The sequence below is a fragment of the Dermochelys coriacea genome, chromosome 6, assembly GCF_009764565.3.
Source record: "Dermochelys coriacea isolate rDerCor1 chromosome 6, rDerCor1.pri.v4, whole genome shotgun sequence".
NCBI lineage: Eukaryota > Metazoa > Chordata > Testudines > Dermochelyidae > Dermochelys > Dermochelys coriacea.
In genome coordinates, this window is record NC_050073.1 from 122315388 (window position 1) to 122332977 (window position 17590).

Below are 17590 nucleotides of genomic sequence, written 5' to 3' on the forward strand. Positions count from 1 at the left end.
ATGCTCCCAGAGCCAAGCATGAATCACACAGAGAAAGGCACCAGCCTAATCCCCCCAGCTCCCAACTTTGTACCTCAGGAATATAACATCTTGCACTGCTCAAGACAAGCAGTGCAAATTTATTAATTGGTTCACCACTTCATCAATGGAATGTGGATAGACACCATTACAGTTCAGGCAAACTTACTGGTAAAGATAAAGAGTTAAACAAAGTTATTGACTACAAAAGATAGATTTTAAGTGATTATAAGTGATAGGCAAAAAGTCAGAGTTACTTACCAAAAGAAAAAGAAAATATAAGCAGTCAGTCTAAACTCGCAACCCTATGACTGAGCAACATCTAGATTAAGCAGTTTTTCTCACCCCACTGGATACTGCAGTTCATAGTACGCAGGTTTCACCCTTGAAACCTGGACCAGTCCCTTCTGTTGGAGACTTCAGTCTTCTCAGTGTCCTTGTTACTGGCAGTATAGGTGGGGGAGGAGAAAGGCCAAGCATGGGGCCCCTGTGTTCTGTTTTATACCCTTAGTCTGTGTGCTTGGAGAATACAAGTCCAGGGCCAACCCTGTCTGGTGGGCATTGCTGAGTCCCCATGCAAGGTTGAGCAATTCCCCTGTTATGGCCTTATGCAGTTGAGTCATTGAATTGTATCTCCCTTGCTGGATAATGGCTGTTGATGGTTGTTTGACACCTGCCTGGGCATTGGTTATTTTCCTTGCTGTTGTCTATGGGGAGATAATATCTGGCTGATTCCCCAACTTACAGCATGTGTTACTGACAACCATACAATACAATCTCATAACTTCATGTGCGCTAATGATATACATATTTAGATAGAACAGTGACTTTCAGCAGATCCTAACCTTTCCCCGATACCATACATGGCATGCTTTATATGCAAGATCACAATTATATATAAATGAGGAATATGGAGGTTACAGGGTGCTCCCCCGAGGTACAGAGTGTCACACAGAGTTCCTTATATAAACTCCTGTTACATAGAACCCTGAATAGTTCTCTGAAAACATCCTCTCAATGTGCAGCAGCAGTCAAAAAAGATAACAGAAACCATTAGGAAAGGGATAGATAATAAAACAGTGAATATCATAATGTCACTATATAAGTCCATAATACACTCATACCTTGAATATTGCGTGCAGGTCTAGTCACCCCATCTCAAAAAAGATATATTAAAATATATCTTGGAAAAGACAGAAAAGGGGAACAAAATTGATTAGGGGTATGGAACAGCTTCTATACAAGGAGAGATTAAAAAGACTGGGGCTGCTCAACTAAGAAAAGAGAGGCCTAAAGGGGGGAATATGATAGCGGGCTATAAAATCCTGAATGGTGTGGAGAAAGTGGTTATCTACCCCTTCACATACCACAAGGACCAGAGGTCATCCAATGAAATTAATAGGCAGCAGATTTAAAACAAACAAAAGGAAGTACTTGTTCACACAATACAAAGTCAACCTGTAGAACTCGTTGCCGGGGATGTTGTGAAGGCCAATATCATAACTGGGTTCAAAAAAGAATTAGATACCTTCATGTGTTGGACTAGATTGATAACTGGTATATTTCTGATATGGGAAATGTAAGAAAGAGTGACTCCACAGCAGATCCCAGAATTTGGTCTGACCATTAGAAAGAAATATGTTTCTCAGCCACCCTGCTGAGTCTGTGTTGATTGAAATTGCCTGTCAGTTTTACAAGGTCAGCGTTAATTGTAGAAGCACATCCAGAGACAAAGAGATTAATCCAAAAGTAACAAGATAACAGCTGTCCTTTACGGTTGGTACAACTTTGTTTTCCTGACCTCTGGAATAAGATATGTGAACCCCCCACCCTTGCATGCTTATCTTGTTCACTTCCTTTTAAATATAATAAGTGGGATGAATAGACTTATTGAAATCCACCACATCCCACTGATTTTAGAATGGTTATGTTAAAGGATGGGTAGGTGATAAAATGCAGATGTAACAGGATATACATTGGAGTACGAGTGTGATTGTATCTATGTATGTATGATTGAATGAGGAATAAAAGATTAAAGGTTGAGGTGCCAGCCTTAAAATAAGACTGTTTGGCTGAAGAATACAGTGGATGAAATAGCCCAATAACCCTGAGGGCATACTTGCCCCAAGGACAGGAGGGTCAAAGAACAAGATAACATACTGTCATTGCTGTGCCATCTGCATGATTGACTATCACCTCAGATGTGAGAACAGTGATTGACTATCACTTCAAACATGAGAACAGCATGATGAAGCAAACCCTATAAACTTGTATCATGATAAATCCCTACAAAAACAGACCCTGAAGACTTTGGATCTGATTCTACAGACCAACCTCCAGGAGCACTGGATGTGCATCTGACAAGGCCTTGCTCCACCCTTGTGTCCAGGCCCCCTGGCCAGTGACTTGGCATGAGCAACTCCTAGGCTGGTAACTATATCAACTTTGCAGAACTTGTGTGTCTATGTGTGTGTGAGTGAATGAGATGTTATAACTATAACCAATTGCTTACTCTGATTCTTTCTGTATTCACAATAAATGTGGAATTTTGCCTTATCCCCTTTAATAAGATCCTGCTGTTTTTTATTTTCTTGGTATAACACATGGAGGATAGGTCCATCAATGGCTATTAGCCAAGATGGTCAGGGACACAACCCTATCCTCTGGCTCTCCCTAAACCTCTGACTGCCAGAAGCTGAGACTAGACCACTGGGGATGGATCACTTGATATTTGCTCTGTTCTATTCATTCCCTCTGAAACACCTGGCATTGACCGCTGTTGGAGGGCAGGATATTGGGCTAGATGGTCCACTGGCCTGACCCAGTATGGTCATTCTTATGTTCATTTCTGTGGAACGCTATTGGATTGTTCCAATGAAATTCTACGGTTCTTTTCCATATGGGGAACAAAGACACTAACTCAAACAACTGAGCTGAGACCAACTGAATTTCACATACATCTTCTGTATAGTAAAGACTGTTGGTTACTATTGTACTGTCCTATATCTGAGCCTATGAGCAAGAGGTGAAAGCTTTCTGTATTCTGGGTTCTAAACATTTACAACCCACTGTGCCCTGTGTACTGGTGATTTGCACTGTGTACCCAGATCCGTGTAGTCCCATCTGTACAGATGTGCTGCACTGGCAAAAAGATGGGTTTACACCAATGGAGCTTAAGCAGGTAGCATCCCAAAGTAAATTGTATCAGCATAAACTGTGGGGCAGCATGTCCACATTAAGGGGTTGCAGCAGTTAACTACATCAGTGGAAATTTCCTTAAAGCAGACAGGGGGCTTAGAGAGGGTCTGGAAAAGCTGAGGTTCAGAAAGGCTTCTTTCCCTTTCACACCTTCACAAAAGCTGCTGTTGAAACCAGCAGCCTTGTTTAATACATTGTAGGGGGGAAAAAAAAATCTGTGGTTTACTGTTAGTTTGGAAAGCTCCCTAAACCAACATCATACTCCAAACACATTTGGTTCTGTCGTTAGGAGCAGGAGAGTGAGCTTGTGAAAAAGAACCCCCCCCCCCCCCCCAACACCAACTACTACTTTAAAAAGCAAACAGACAATATTTGAAACGAATCCAAAGTTTTATTTCATACACATACATTGATCACATGGGATGAGTGTGTGCACTATATCACGACGTCAAGTTTCCCTGTTTAAAAAAAACAAAAAGCAAAACAAAAAAAACGTACTGACATTTACACTGACCCTCTTCCTGAGAACAGATCACTTCTTGTGTAGGAAGATGCATCCACCTATCTGGTTGACATGATATAATGTACATGTTGCAACTCACCGCTGCTATGAACAAAGTTTGTAAGGCCGGGGTTGGGGGGGGGGGGTGAGGAAGCAGGATCACATGTCCACACACGGATATTTTTATTGAAAAAGACCTTCAGTATATCAAAAAAGTTATACTATGTTGAATATACAGAATCAATATATTTTCAATATTGAAATAATTTTACTTTATGGGGGAAAAATTTTCTTGGTAGGTAAAATTTCTACTTTGCTAATGAAAGCGGGTGTGTAAATAAATACTAGGGTGAGATTTTCTGGTTGCCTCCTCAATTTAAAAAAAAAAAAAAAAATCAGTAGTAGTAACAAAACAAAACAAAACCAAAAAAGATACTGAAGGAATGTTTTGGTGTAATTTAAAATCTCCTTATATTCATTTCATGTAGCATTCTTTTAAAGAATTTAAGCTGTAAAATATGTAAGTCATTAAAAAATTATGACAAAACTAACAGGATTGGAGTACTGTTCCAGTGAGATTTAGGGTCTTGGCTAATTAAGATATGCTTCATTGTCAGTTATAGTAGATCTTATTTAAAAAAAAAAAAAGAAGAGTTGTAATTTATTTACATTGTTTTTACCACTATAAGTGAAAACAGCTGTAGAGTTACTGATTGGTCAAATGAAACCTAAGCTAGTCAAACATACAGTATAAAGATTGAAATACAGGATCTTGTATTTGAAAGTTAGCAAGGCAAGTTGTACACCATTTAGCTACTGGTTGTATTGTATAAATATTCCCAGATGCCAAGAATCAGAAAGAGAATCCACTGTTACAATAAGTGGTTTTTGCTACAGAAACCCTTCTGCCTGTACACAAGGATGTAAGAGTAGAAAAAAGTTAGTCCAAAAAAAAAAAAAAAAAAAAAAAGTTTCCACTTTGTTACAGCTATAAAGATTTTCTGACAGGTACCGTATGACTCCGTTGTCCTTTTAAATACAAAAATTTTAACTCATACCTGATTTGGAACTTCATATTAACAAGGTTGCCATGGATCCTGAATTATCCTAATTTTATAGCTGCTGGGTTTTTGAGCCAAAAATGAAAGTGTTCTAAGGGTTCAGAATAGCATGAAAAGCTAGAGCTGCTCTCAGCCCTGCACCAGTGGCATAGAACCTTATGAACAGATCCTTTATTTATGCTGTTTAGGTTTGAGGTGTATCGGTGTCTTTGCAATCACAGCTGTCCAACTTCAGGCCAAAGGCCAGAACACAATTTTAACAGCAATATAAAGGCAAAGCCTACTTGAGGAGATTCATGTTTTGAATCACACACTGTACCTGATGCTGTAACCTGTCTCTCAGAACTCTTTATGGGGCCATTTCAGATGGCCTCAGCCTCCACCTGAAATATTAGGTTTTTATGGTGTTCAAATTGATATGTTTGTAGCCTATGGGCTTGTCCTCTCACTCTCCATCTGGCTATGGCAAGTTTCCTAAAGCCTAACAAACAAATTTGTCAATTTCAGGCTACATGTAAGCAAAGCACTGGGCGCTATCACCAGGACACCATTCTGATGGTTTGGCTTTGCCCTGATAAGCAGGGCTCATCCGATCGATTAGGGAGCCCCCTCTACATCTTTCTTAATGCCTTATTATCCCGCTTGTAGGCTTATAATAGAGGCACACCTGTAACAGCAGCTCAAAACATTACATTCACAAAGCAAGGAAGTTGCAAGCTTCCACCTTAAGCCGTGAGAGGCATGTTGTGTCATTATGCCATCCTGTAGTTGGGTGCTTTATTTAAAGATGCACCCGATTTTCTTTACTCTCATTTGGTTTCCTGATGGGATGTTAAAGCGGTAAGAAATATCTTGTGAGAGCTCAGAAAGGGCTGGATGGTTAGTGACTGGAGAACAGGAGTCCAACATATTAACAAAAATTTTAGGGGTTGATAGATCACCCTTAGTCCTTCACTATGGAGTCCTCTCACTATTATAACCATGTGCACATTTGCCACCTGCATTTGCCATCGTTGGGGTACAGAGTGCTATGGCCCTTCTGTTATAAAAAGCATTTTCTGAATAATCAGTGGGGGAAGAGGGGATTGAATTTAGCAGTCAGATTCGATGGCAGAGGGAGTTTTGTAAACACTGGGGTTTAGAGCCAACAGATTTGGGAAAAAAGATACCCCTTGACGGCAGCATAGCAGAAGCAGAGAACTGGGCAGGGGATGGACAAGCTTGCAGTGCCTTCCAACTGAAGCCCCTCTCCGAGTCAAGCTGTGCTTGGATCAGCCACTTAGCACAGTGGAGCAGCTGGCTTGCTGTGTGCTGGTTCTGTCACGCTGCTTAAGGGACATGGTTCAGAGAAGATGTGCTGCTGTGAAAAGTTAATATAGATCAAGTGATATTAAAAAAAAAAATCAAGATACATGGGAAAAGAGAAGAGGCACAGAAGGGTATGGGAGGACCAGAGAAAACTTGGTCAAAATAAATATATATCATTTTTCTTCTTAGTTTTACCCTGTGACCTCCAGGGATCCGAGTGACCCTAAACTCCTGGTATAAACTGTTCTGATTTCAGGAATAGGCCTCTCAATAGCTGGCAACCCTACATAACATGAGAGATATTTCAGGCACATCTAAGGCATTAGAGTAGTTTCTCTTTGCTGTCAGGACATCTTTTGTTTTTTCTCTACAGCTTTTCCACCAGCATATGGCTCCAAACAATAGAAGTTTCTAAATGGAGTGAACACAGGGATATTTTCATGCACTATTACTTAAAAGTAGTCACAAAAATATGAAGCACCAATCACAACACCTGATTTAACTTTTACTCGCAAAATTGACGCTACCATATACAAGTGTTAGAAATCGTAGTAATAGGTGCTAGAAACACAGACAGATAGCGTTCACATGGCAGATGTGAAGTATCACTGACTAAGCCCTTGCTAAATGGTTTAGTTTGTTATCTTTTGAGGAATCCCATCCATCTCTGTGCTACTCTAATGCAAAAAACAAAAACAAAAAAGCACAAGACCAAACATTAATATAATAGTAATCTAGCCTGTTATGATATTTGACAATTCAACTTAAATAAGAGTATTATTTGGAAAAACCCAACGATAATCATTCCAATGAGGTTATACACAGCCTCAGCCTTTACCTTGCTCAGCACAAGTGTCTTTTTTAAAGATGGAACAATCAAACAAGGGTTGGTTTTTTGTGAGCAGAAAAGTGACACGTTTAATCTTTACATATTTTTCTACCTCAGATCTTCAGCTTCACGATGTAGATCTTATGCCCCAAAAGGTGACCAGTTTCTTTAAACATGCACATCTCTGGAGCTTCCAGGCCTTGTTATTTTTTTAAATCCGGTGGACTAGAAAGTTGTCCACGTTGCTAAAAACGCTACATCAGTGTTCAGAGCGGGCCAAGTGCATGTCAGGCTCATGGAGGGCTTACAGAATCGCACAGAAGAACTTCTTCTCTCTAAAGGGGTTTTCTGAAGCTGGCACCGGGGTGAGTAGCGGGTCTTCCTTGGCATGGGCTTCGCAGTATGCCATCAAGTCTGCTGCTGCTTTTGACACCTGAAAATAAATGTACACACTGGATAAGCCTTGGATGAACTATGTTGTCTGGAGCGCCTCCACTTCAGCGCACACAAAGGAGGGAGTACTTCAGCAGCACGGAATTAAAAAGTGTCTTATTTGGCTGAATGGAAGACGGAGAAGTTGCCTCAAGTTCGTACTTGCTCCTCCACTCTGCTCACTACCAATGGATGGACTTTCCAACTAGACATTACAATATTCACTACTTGGCATTCACATCATCCCTTAGGTAGGATGGAATAGGCTAGGAATCTGAAGTACTCTTGAACTATAAGATCCATTTTAAAATGGTGCAGAAACGGAGGAAATCCCCCTTTAAACTGCATTACTCTTCTACTTAGAGAACAATCCCTTTTGAAGCAGCTGCAAGCATCAGCAAGCTTCAGTGCAGTTGGGCCAACACTTTAACTGCAATGTAGACATACCCTAAGTGACTCGTGCCAAACACCTGCAGCTGGCCGATGCCAGCTGACTTGGGTTCAGGCTAAGGGGCTGTTTAATTGCAGTGTAGATGTTATGGCTCAGGCTGCAGCCAAGCTCTGGGACCCTTCCACCTGCCAGGCTGCTCTAGCCCAAACTGGACATCTACACTGCAATTAAGCAGCCCCAGCCCAAGTCAGCTGGAATGGACCAGCTGCGGGTGTCTATTTGTAGTGTAGACATAAAGGCTAAAGTGGAGATCCTCACCCAGGTTTTATTCAGTCCTTACTCATGCAAGTAGAATTTGTCCGACTAAAGCCTGAGGGAAACCTCCCACCAGGAAATATAATGCAAACTGAACTTTCACCCTTCCTAGATGCTAGTGCTGTAACAACTGGAACTTGCGTTGTTTTTCTTCCCAGTATGGAGTATTTGCATTTACACTATGTGCCCAATGAATAGAAGAGCTTGACTCCTTTCCAAGTGTAAAGCATGCCCTTACTGGGAAGCGGGATTTGTCACTTCAAATGCTCTCTATTTTCTAAATGCAGACCTCAGCAGGAGTGCCGCGCCCAGCTGAAGGCACAGAATGACTTTGCTCAACTTCTGCTATAAGGCAACAAGTCCACAGACCACTCTGAGGCCTTGTCTACGTGGCAGGGTGGGGAAGAGAGACCGATCTAAGATATGCAACTTCAGCTATGAGAATAGCGTAGCTGAAGTCGACGCATCTTAGATCGACTTAGAATCACTTACTTCGCGTCCTCGCAGCGCGGGATTGACAGCCGCCGCTCCCCCGTCGACTCCGCTTCCGCCTCTCACCGTGGAGGAGTTCCGGAGTCGACGGCAAAGCGACCGATCTATTACGTCTACACTAGACGCCCTAAATTGATCCCAGATAGATTGATCGCTACCCGCCGATCCGACAGGTAGTGTAGACATCGCCTGAATGTCAAAGGTCCTCTCCTGGCCTTATAAATGGGCTGGTCACCCCCTCAGCACTGTACATGTTCAGTGTCCCAAACTTTCATCCGCTCCTTGGAGATTTCCCAATTTAGTCTAAACTTAAGAACAATCGATGTAAATCTTTGCACAAGCTTCCCTGTTGGGGGGGGGGGGGTGTTGCTATGGTTATTTTACCCTGCAAGACCTCCCGTCTCATCGCCTAGCTCTTGGATTCCACCAGTTATCTTCCAGGGTTGGAGGCTAGGGGACCCTCCACATGATCTGACTGGGCCTCCAACTCCTAGACCCTGAAAAACCTACTACAGGGCCACTCTCCAGCCAACCCTATACTGCTAGGAGCAGACACCGATTTTTGCCCGTGTAATCAATTCTGAAGCCCAGTGTGTGTGTTTCAGGAGCCTGATGATGTCAATAAGAGGTCAGGGCAAGCCAGCTGGGAGATTTGACATAGTAAAGAAGATCACCTGATCAAATGGTAACTTGCAGGTCTGTTTTATTCTTCAGCTTTATACTGAAAGTACATTTTTGCTGTAGCATCTTTGATGACAAAATCCATTTTATTGTGTAGAAATTGTTTCAGATTTGGACAACTATCCAAAACTTGGTGTGGATTTCTTTTGATGTTAAGATGGTTTTCATTTGCATCTCTTTCAGGCAATCCAGCCTTCTAGTTCTTCCCCTCCCCCCCCCCCAAACGCAGCCTCTCTTCAAGGCATTTAACAGCTAATACAAGTCTATTGGCAAAGACTAAGAGAAAACCTATGCAGGCTGCAAATCTATTTTTAATCTCTGGTGAGTTACAGGCAGGCTTTTGATCCATCAACACCTTTTATCTTATTTGATCTTACCAAGCAAAAAAAAAAAAAAATCCACCCTGTGCAGGTCACACTAGACTGCAAGGAGCTTGCAAAAATACATGCTACAATATTTATTCACGATTTAAAAAAAAAAAAAAAAAAAAAAAAAAAAAAGGGGATGTGACAGGTCATCTTTATATCATGTCAACCCCTTCCAGTGGAGGGTTGTGGTTGCCACGGTAACAAATATTGGTGGAGTCACTGAGCGTATACAGTTATCTATTAAGAACATGAAACTGGCTCAGTGGAAACTCTTGAGCAGTGAGGAGACATTACCAAGTGCTGAAGTTCAGATATTGGTATGTCACACTTTGGAATCAGCTACATTTGACTTTGAGCCAGCTTGAACACAGACTATATAGTTTAAGCAGCAGAGATACATTACGCCTTTCAAAACCTGCACATATTTGGGGGACAAGATTCTGAATATATACCTGAGCATGAAAAACATGCAGTTGAATGCATCAGAAAGGTACTTACGCAGAAGGGGGAAAAAAAAAAAAAAAAAAAAAAAAAAAAAAGAAAAAAAAGAGAACCCAAACCTGCATAATTATTCTTTTGTGCAGGCAGCTGGTTTTTTGGCATGCACCATTACGTGTCTGTGCCCACACATTCAATACAGGCACCCAGTTTGGAATGTTGGCCTTTAAAAACTGAATCTGTCCATGATCACAATTGTAATTATTGTTTATAGTAGCATTTATCATGTGCTAGCAGCTTTCTGGACAAATCAAGAAGGGACAGCCCAGTCCCTGAGGAGCTCACAGTTTAAGGACAGAAGTTAGTAAATATTGGAGGGGCAGAGGCAGAATTGTGCCCACTTACTACAACTCAGATGACCATTATAGGGGCTCATTATTCCAGTGTAGTAACGTATGGACCAGCACTAAGAGACCTATATGCAGCCAACACAGAGGAAGACCTCCCCGAAAGGATCACTCCTTTTCCCCCTCTGCCCCATGGGGGGGGGGGGGGAGGAGGGAAGAGAGAAAAAGACTTGAAAGGATAACTTTGCTTTTTGTTTTGCTGCATTTTTCTAAGCAAGTCCGGGTAAACCACTGAGCCCAATTTCATGCATTAACAACATTATCTGAAGAACAAAGTGTCTGAAATACATTAAATGAGATGCTCAACTGCAGTCTTCAAACAATACCAATTCATTGTGAAATAGCATCTTCCCGTTTCCTAAAAGGCCATATAATTACGACTGGTTTAACTGAATTTCCCAAACCCTCGTTTGCCCGTTGGGTGCAGTTCATGGTCACACCAGCAGAGTATCCATCACCGAATAGGAAACTTTCTTAATATGTCACAGATTTGAAGACAGGAGGACCATTATGATCATCTTGGCTGACCTCCTACAGAACACAGGCCACAGATTTTGCCTAGTGAGATTCCTGCATCTAGCCTGTCATCATTTAGAAAAAACTATTCAGTCTAGATTTAAAGACTCAGTGATGGAGGATTTATCACACCCCTTGCTAATCCATTCCAGTAGTTAATTACCCTGACTGTTAAAAACAAACATTTCCAGTGTGAACTTGCTTATTTCAACTTCCAGCCATTGGATCATGCCTTTGTCTGCCAGATTAAAGAGCCCTCAAATATCAGATCTCTTCTCCCTAGGTAACTGTAGGCCACGATCAATTTGACTTAATGTTTTGTTCGATAAGCTAAATACACAGAGTTCTAGGACTTGAGGGACACTCTAGATCTCATATCTCTAGCTTGCGTTTTATAAGAAGTCAGACTACATGGCTTCAGTAATCCTATCTGGCCTTAAAATCTCCGACTTGGAGTCTTACCTGCAGAAGACTCATATGGAGCCACAAAGAACATGCTAGTTACCCAGTGCTTTCAGCCATGCTTTACCTTTATTCTGTCAATGTTGGCCTCCATTTTCAGCTGTTCCACCAGCTTCCTGGCTTGTGCAATGCTGGCGGTGTTGTTGCTGGCCATCTGAGTGCTGGTTGTGCTTTTCAGATGTGCTGTGGAAACCAAGTGAATTAAGGTAATACATCAGGGAACTAATAAATTGGATTTGTCGCAAGCGCTGCAGTGCCATGGAATCTAATAAAGGGTGTCTGTGATTAACAGAGATGTCATTGTGTGTGTAAAGTTTAGTGTGGTCTCAATCCATTTTTTATATAGTAAATGGCCTCAAAAGATGTAAAGCCTGGGTGTAGTAACATTGTCATGCTTCTAGCAACGTTCCTCCTCTTTGTAGTGTCTATAGCGGTTAGGAGTCAAAAATTATAAGGGTCCCAGAGCCAGAAGCGCTATAACAGCATTGAGCACTGTTCTCTCATTACACCACTAGATACCAACGAAGTTAAATCTAGATTTGCCAGTTGGCGTCAGGTGAAAGAAGCAGGCCCAAAGTTTATATCCTTACTTGGACAGGGAAAGGGAAAGATCTGGAGTTGGAAGCAGGCGGGAACATACTTTAGTTTTACAGCTCTGATGGGCCTGTGTCTCCAGTGCTGAAACCATCAATCACCTTGTTGTTCCCCATGGTAGATTTTAAAACTAAACTTAGCAATAAGTTGTGCTGTTAACCCTGCTCTTTTGGCTACTACTGTTGCTCTGATGCAGATCAGCTGTAAAGCCAATGGTGTTTTCACTGTTGGTATAATGCAGCAAGCTTTCTAGAGAGCAGATCGTTAAATCTGCAATTAGGATTTTTGCCTCCAGGAGAGAGAAGTATCATCACTAATGGAGAAACTTTTCCCATTACCTTCCCAATCAAAACAACAACGCTATAATTATGCGCAGAATGCAAGCAAGCATTTCCTCCAGTCTTGGAGCAAAGTAGCACCTACTATAAAAGCCCCTCTCAGTTTCAACTTCACATGACAGCAAACGGATATTTTCAACAAGTTCTCTAGTCGACAGGTTGAAGTGTCTTTCAAGTTGCCCATAGCAGTAATATCAGTTATTATACTGTATTGAAATACCAAGCTTTACTATAAAATAATTAGGAAATATGCATCTGTGCATTTAAGTAGCTGACTACAATATACTGATTTCTAGAGACAGACACAGTGCATTGGTCTAGCATTTCATTGTCCGCACAAGTGAGCATTTAGATGCAAAACAGGATATTGTCACTTCCTGTTTCTTTAGGGTTTCCTACAAAAGGATAACTGCAATTGTTCATTATGTTGTCAAGTCTACACTATCTCTATAAAGCATGCTTTTTTAAGTTGGCTCTGCCTACACTGGTCAGAAAAACCAGTGTCTGCATCTTTCCAGCAAGGGCCCCATTTAAGCATGATTAGTACTTTGCAAGCACAAACATGATCAATGTAAGAGATGGGACACAGTTGAAGTGCATTGGGCTATCCCAGGCGGAGCTAGGAGAATAAACGGACTTTTCAGATTTCTGGCAGTTTCAGGGTGGGAAATCAGTGTGTGTCCAACTGAACCTAAATTTTTGGAGAATTGATTTCATTTTATTTCCAGGTATTTTAATAAAATGAAGGGCTCAATTCATGAAGGCCGAGGAGGAGGCAGTAATGCACCCCCCATAGCCTTTAGCCTGGTGGTGAGAAAGCAAGGTTTGAATCTCTGCTCCTGCCCCCTCTGAGGTGTGTGCCCAAACCACCAGGCTATTGGCTATTCTGGGCTGTCTCTCTCTCAAATCTCACAGGCTGAAGATGTTCCACTTTGTCCAAACAAACAGTCACTGGAGCAGGGATTGGAACCCGCATGTCCCCCGCTGCTCCCAACTGGGGACAGTCAGGCATTCTCACTCTTTCTCCCAGCCAATGACTATCCAGATATTTTATCTTTTCCTCCATGGACACACTTACGAATTTCTGAGCTATAAAGACCAAGCTAGAGTCAGCTTCGTATTCTCTACAGCCCATATTTTCCTTCAGAGATAAACGAGTAAAGGGGCAGAGAGGCATTTCTTCAAAACAACACCCCACAAGGGATCTCCAACTGGCTCCAAAAACTGTCGGAAGGTCTAGTTTTGGCCATTTTAGCCAACTTAAAGAGAAGGATCCAAGGGTGGTCACACTACAGCGCTTGTGTTAAATCCTTCAACTCAGGAACTCATCTTGGGGCCTGCTCAGAGAAAATCAAAGTCTGACATGAAGCCACTGCAATGCAGTTCCCATTCAGGCCTGTCAGCTTAGGATATGCTGGGGTAGCAACAAGGAGGAAGTGGCAAAGAAAGCTCATAGTGGGTTCTGGGAAGTGGGCGGGCGCAAGCCCACCCACAGCTAAATGACTCTCCACCAGCCTATGGGGAGGATCCACTGAGTCCAGGACTCAGGCTGGTAGGTAGGACGCATGTTTCAAGGAGACCTTGAACTGCGAGGAAGAGCTCTCTCCACGAAAACTCCTCCTGATCCCCATGCTTTCTCCACACCCAGCGTACCCTTTGCACTTAGAATTAAGTAACATACCAAAATGGTCTTTTCCGTGATTTGCTTCTCTAGTGGAAGGTCTGCTGATCTTCAATAGTCAATACCTTTAAGGGGGAGGGGGAAGAGGGGAGAAAAAAAAAAGAAAAGAAAATTTATTAGACTGACACTTTACATTAGATCAATGTCATTGAATGACTGTAATGGTACAGATGGTACTTGGAAAGGAAGAGGTGTCAAAACATCATTCAGAGGCTCAGCAAGCTTTAAAACTTAGTTCAGAAAGGCAGAATGTACTGCGGGTAGGGTTATTCCAAGACGCTTGGAGAGATGATGTATCGATTTTTATTCTATTCTCTTTTCCATATTGCAACAGGGGTGAGACTAGGAGGGCAGAGTTTCAGGATTTCCAACAGAAATTCCTTCCACTTCTCTCATTCCTCACATAAACAGCCCCGGTCTAGTCATAAGCATCAGAAGATGATGGATAGGTACAGACCAATCAAATACAGTTTCCAATTCACTAGACTAGGAAGAAAGTTACACTACATTTACCTTATTTACAAGGCTTTTGAATTCACTTGGGTCAGGAATGGACTGAGAAACGTTGCAAGAGGAAAAAAAAATTTACAATGAAGGAGATCTGTCATTACATGTGCATTCAATTTATATTACATAGAATACATGAGGGTGATATGGTATAACATTGTCAGTGACCCTCAGTTGGGAAAGCCTGCATAGGTCAATTATGCAACCACTCCACATTCCTGCTATTAGAACTGTAATATCATGCTACAGCACCCCTTCATTATTCTATTTTATATAGATTGTGTGATATGCACACAGATTATATAGACAAACACGGAGCTGTATAAGGAAGTTATAAGATGACATTTTAAGAAGCAAGCTAGAGTTCTGAGATTTAATACAAGTTATTAAGCCTCTTTAGACAATAGTTTATACACAACTACAACAGCAGTTGACCTCTTCCTCACTGAATTGCAGAATGAATTAAATTCTATTAGATTTGTAGCTGAAAGATGGTTTGTTGGAGATCTGCTTGGAGAAGCGAGCCCTTTCGGGACCAGTGCACCCACAGTTTCACCATTGCACTGCTTCCTGCCAACCCCCAGAGCAAGCACTGTTTACAATTTACCTCCTGTTGATTTAGGAGCCTGGAATGCTGGAAGGAGTTCACTGAGTTATAGAGTCTGCCTTTCGTACAGATGTCCGCATTTACACTAGTTAATCTACGTGTAAACTGACAATTTGTTGCTTTGCGGTTAGCAGTGAATCGCTGTGACAGAGAAATGCAGACAAGAGCTGGAAGGAAACAAGATAGCTTTCCTGTGTAGCTCTCTGTGTGGTTCAGAGTACAGTCATTTCAACTTTAGACTTGCTCCTCCTTACACAACTGGAGTTATTTCAGAGAAGAAAATGTTTGACCAAGATTGATTCATGGATGATAAAATGAACTAATTGGCTACAGAGGTGTTTCTAAGTGCCATTCTCTACAGTGCAGACTTTTTTAAGCCAGTGAACACAGACTGGGAATCTAGTTTGGGTAAATTTGCTCAGTTTCATTGTGAAAAGCTTTTCAGCAGCTGCTAACATTTGAATGCGGGTTCCCTAGCGGAACCTGGTGGGAGGAGCGATTCCCGTCTACCCCACAGGGAAGACAGAGTCAGTTCTACTGCAATTGCATCTAGAGGTCCCAGCTAAGCCCAGGTTCCCCTTGTTCTAGATCCTGTCCAAACATGCAGCAGCAAGGTGGCCAAATTTCTAATGTCTGAAAACCAGACCCTCCCCAGCCCACATCTTGCCCCCAAGGACCCACTCACCCCTCTCCCGGGGTCCCGCCCCTCTCCCCGCCTCATCTCCAGCATGAATAGCCCCAAGGGACTTGCGAACCCCAGCTCCAGCAGGCTGCCTGGGAGTAAAGGTCAGAAGAGCGCTGCAGCCACAGAGGAGCAGCCCCGTTCCCCGCCCCCGCACTGCCCACCCCAGAGCTGGCTGAAAGCACAGCCAGAAAAAGCACTGGCTGGTGGGGCAGCTCACCTCTCTCCCTCCTGGGGAACGTTCCCTGCCTGCTGAGAGCTCCTTACCCCACTCACCATTGGCCCTGCACTCTGGCCTCAGCTGCCATCCTGCAAACCATGTGCCTCAAAGGGGCTGCCTGAGGCCCGAGCTGGTGCCTGGCATCCTGCCACAGGAGCTGCCACTTCAGGGCTGGGCAACAGGCTGCCACTATTTCCCCGCCCACAGTAACCAGACTTTTAGTGTCTGGTCAGTACAGCTGACTGGACACTGTCAGGTTTCCTTTTCAAGGGGTCAGAAAATGGACACCAGGCAACTCTAAGCAGGAGGCACTTCCTAGCCCAGTGAATTTACAGTCTGAAGACACAAAGGTAGGAAGAAAAACAGAGGCACAGAGCCAGAAAGTGACTCGCCCAAGGTCATACAGCAGGTCAGGGGCAGAGTTGAATTCAGGTCTGCTGACTCCCAGTCCAGTGATCCAGCCACTACACTGCACTATCTCCCCAAGTGCCCCGAGAGCCTCAGACGAAGCGTTCTATACATACAGTGCATTATTACAGCATTTCCTTCACAGTGAAACTGGAGGGTTAGGGTTGCAAAACAGTTTCCACTACAATCCAACTGGCTCAGAGCTCTGAAGAATTCACCTGGTGGGGTGATGGTCTCCCCAGACATTTGGTCTTTGCTCAAAGGGATTCTTTTAGAAAGTCCCTTTCACCAGTTTTGAGTTGGTATGTGAAATATTTCCCTTTCCACACTATGAAAAACTAGACATTCCCCCCTCCCCATAATTTAAAGAGAGGAATAGAAAATTTGGCATCTCAAATAATCTTCATTGAGAAGCAAGCCCACAGGTAGAGATCACATGGGGGGGGGGGGGGGAAGGGCACAAAAGGCAGCCAGGTTTGTTAAATCAGGCAAGTAAAACAAGCAGAAAAGTACCCTTGCCTGTGTTGTCTACAGGCTAGGGACAGAACCAGAGGGAAAAATACCTATATCTATACCATCCCTTAGGGAGACCTGTATAGTCACCCCTACTCACAGGGTAATCACTCTGTGACATCACTCCCCTCCTGAGCTGCAGCTTCCCCTTACCAGGGCAGCCTCCTCCCTTTATATCCAGGTCCCCTTTGATTATTAACTGCAGCTGGAGACCCTCCCACTAGGTCTGATGCTTCTGGCAGGGGTTCCTGATTGAACTCCTTGTCTCCAGGCCAGGTCATTAACCCCTTGCTGCCCTCACCTGCAGCAGAGCTTGTGCACCTCACCACAGTCCATAGCTAGTTATGGGATGGGGGAAGAAAGGAATTAACATTTGCCTGAGCATTTGAAGACTACAGAAAGCATTAGCAAGTCTGACAGCTTGCACTTTGAGACACATACTCTGGAAAGTGCAAACTACTGAGAATGGGCAATATCCACTGACTGGTGCCAGCTTGCTCTACCTTTGAATGTCTTTTCTCATTATTTTCCCCCTTTTTTCCCCTTTCCCACCAGGAGCAGCCCCCAAAGTGGAGTATCCAGGAGGTGCAGATGTGCATGATCATAAAGTTAAAGTACCTTT

At 42.9% G+C, this 17590-nt stretch overlaps 1 protein-coding gene across 5 annotated transcripts in view; it reads right to left on the reverse strand.

The window, feature by feature from the left end:
- Positions 1-3587: 3587 nt before the first annotated feature.
- GNG2 (G protein subunit gamma 2) overlaps positions 3588-17590 on the reverse strand; it is a 94012-nt gene continuing 80009 nt past the window's right edge. For 3 of the 5 annotated variants that reach the window (XM_038406555.2, XM_038406556.2, XM_038406559.2), the window contains exons 2-4: positions 14032-14096; positions 11486-11601; positions 3588-7349 (exon numbers count right to left, since the gene is read on the reverse strand). In XM_038406555.2, coding sequence (XP_038262483.1) covers positions 7221-7349; positions 11486-11572 — 216 coding nt within the window. In that variant the 5' untranslated portion in view covers positions 11573-11601; positions 14032-14096 and the 3' untranslated portion in view covers positions 3588-7220. Of the gene's footprint in view, positions 7350-11485; positions 11602-14031; positions 14097-15145; positions 15664-17068; positions 17131-17590 lie in introns of those variants that run through there. The other 2 variants (XM_038406554.2, XM_038406557.2) reach the window with 2 other exon arrangements.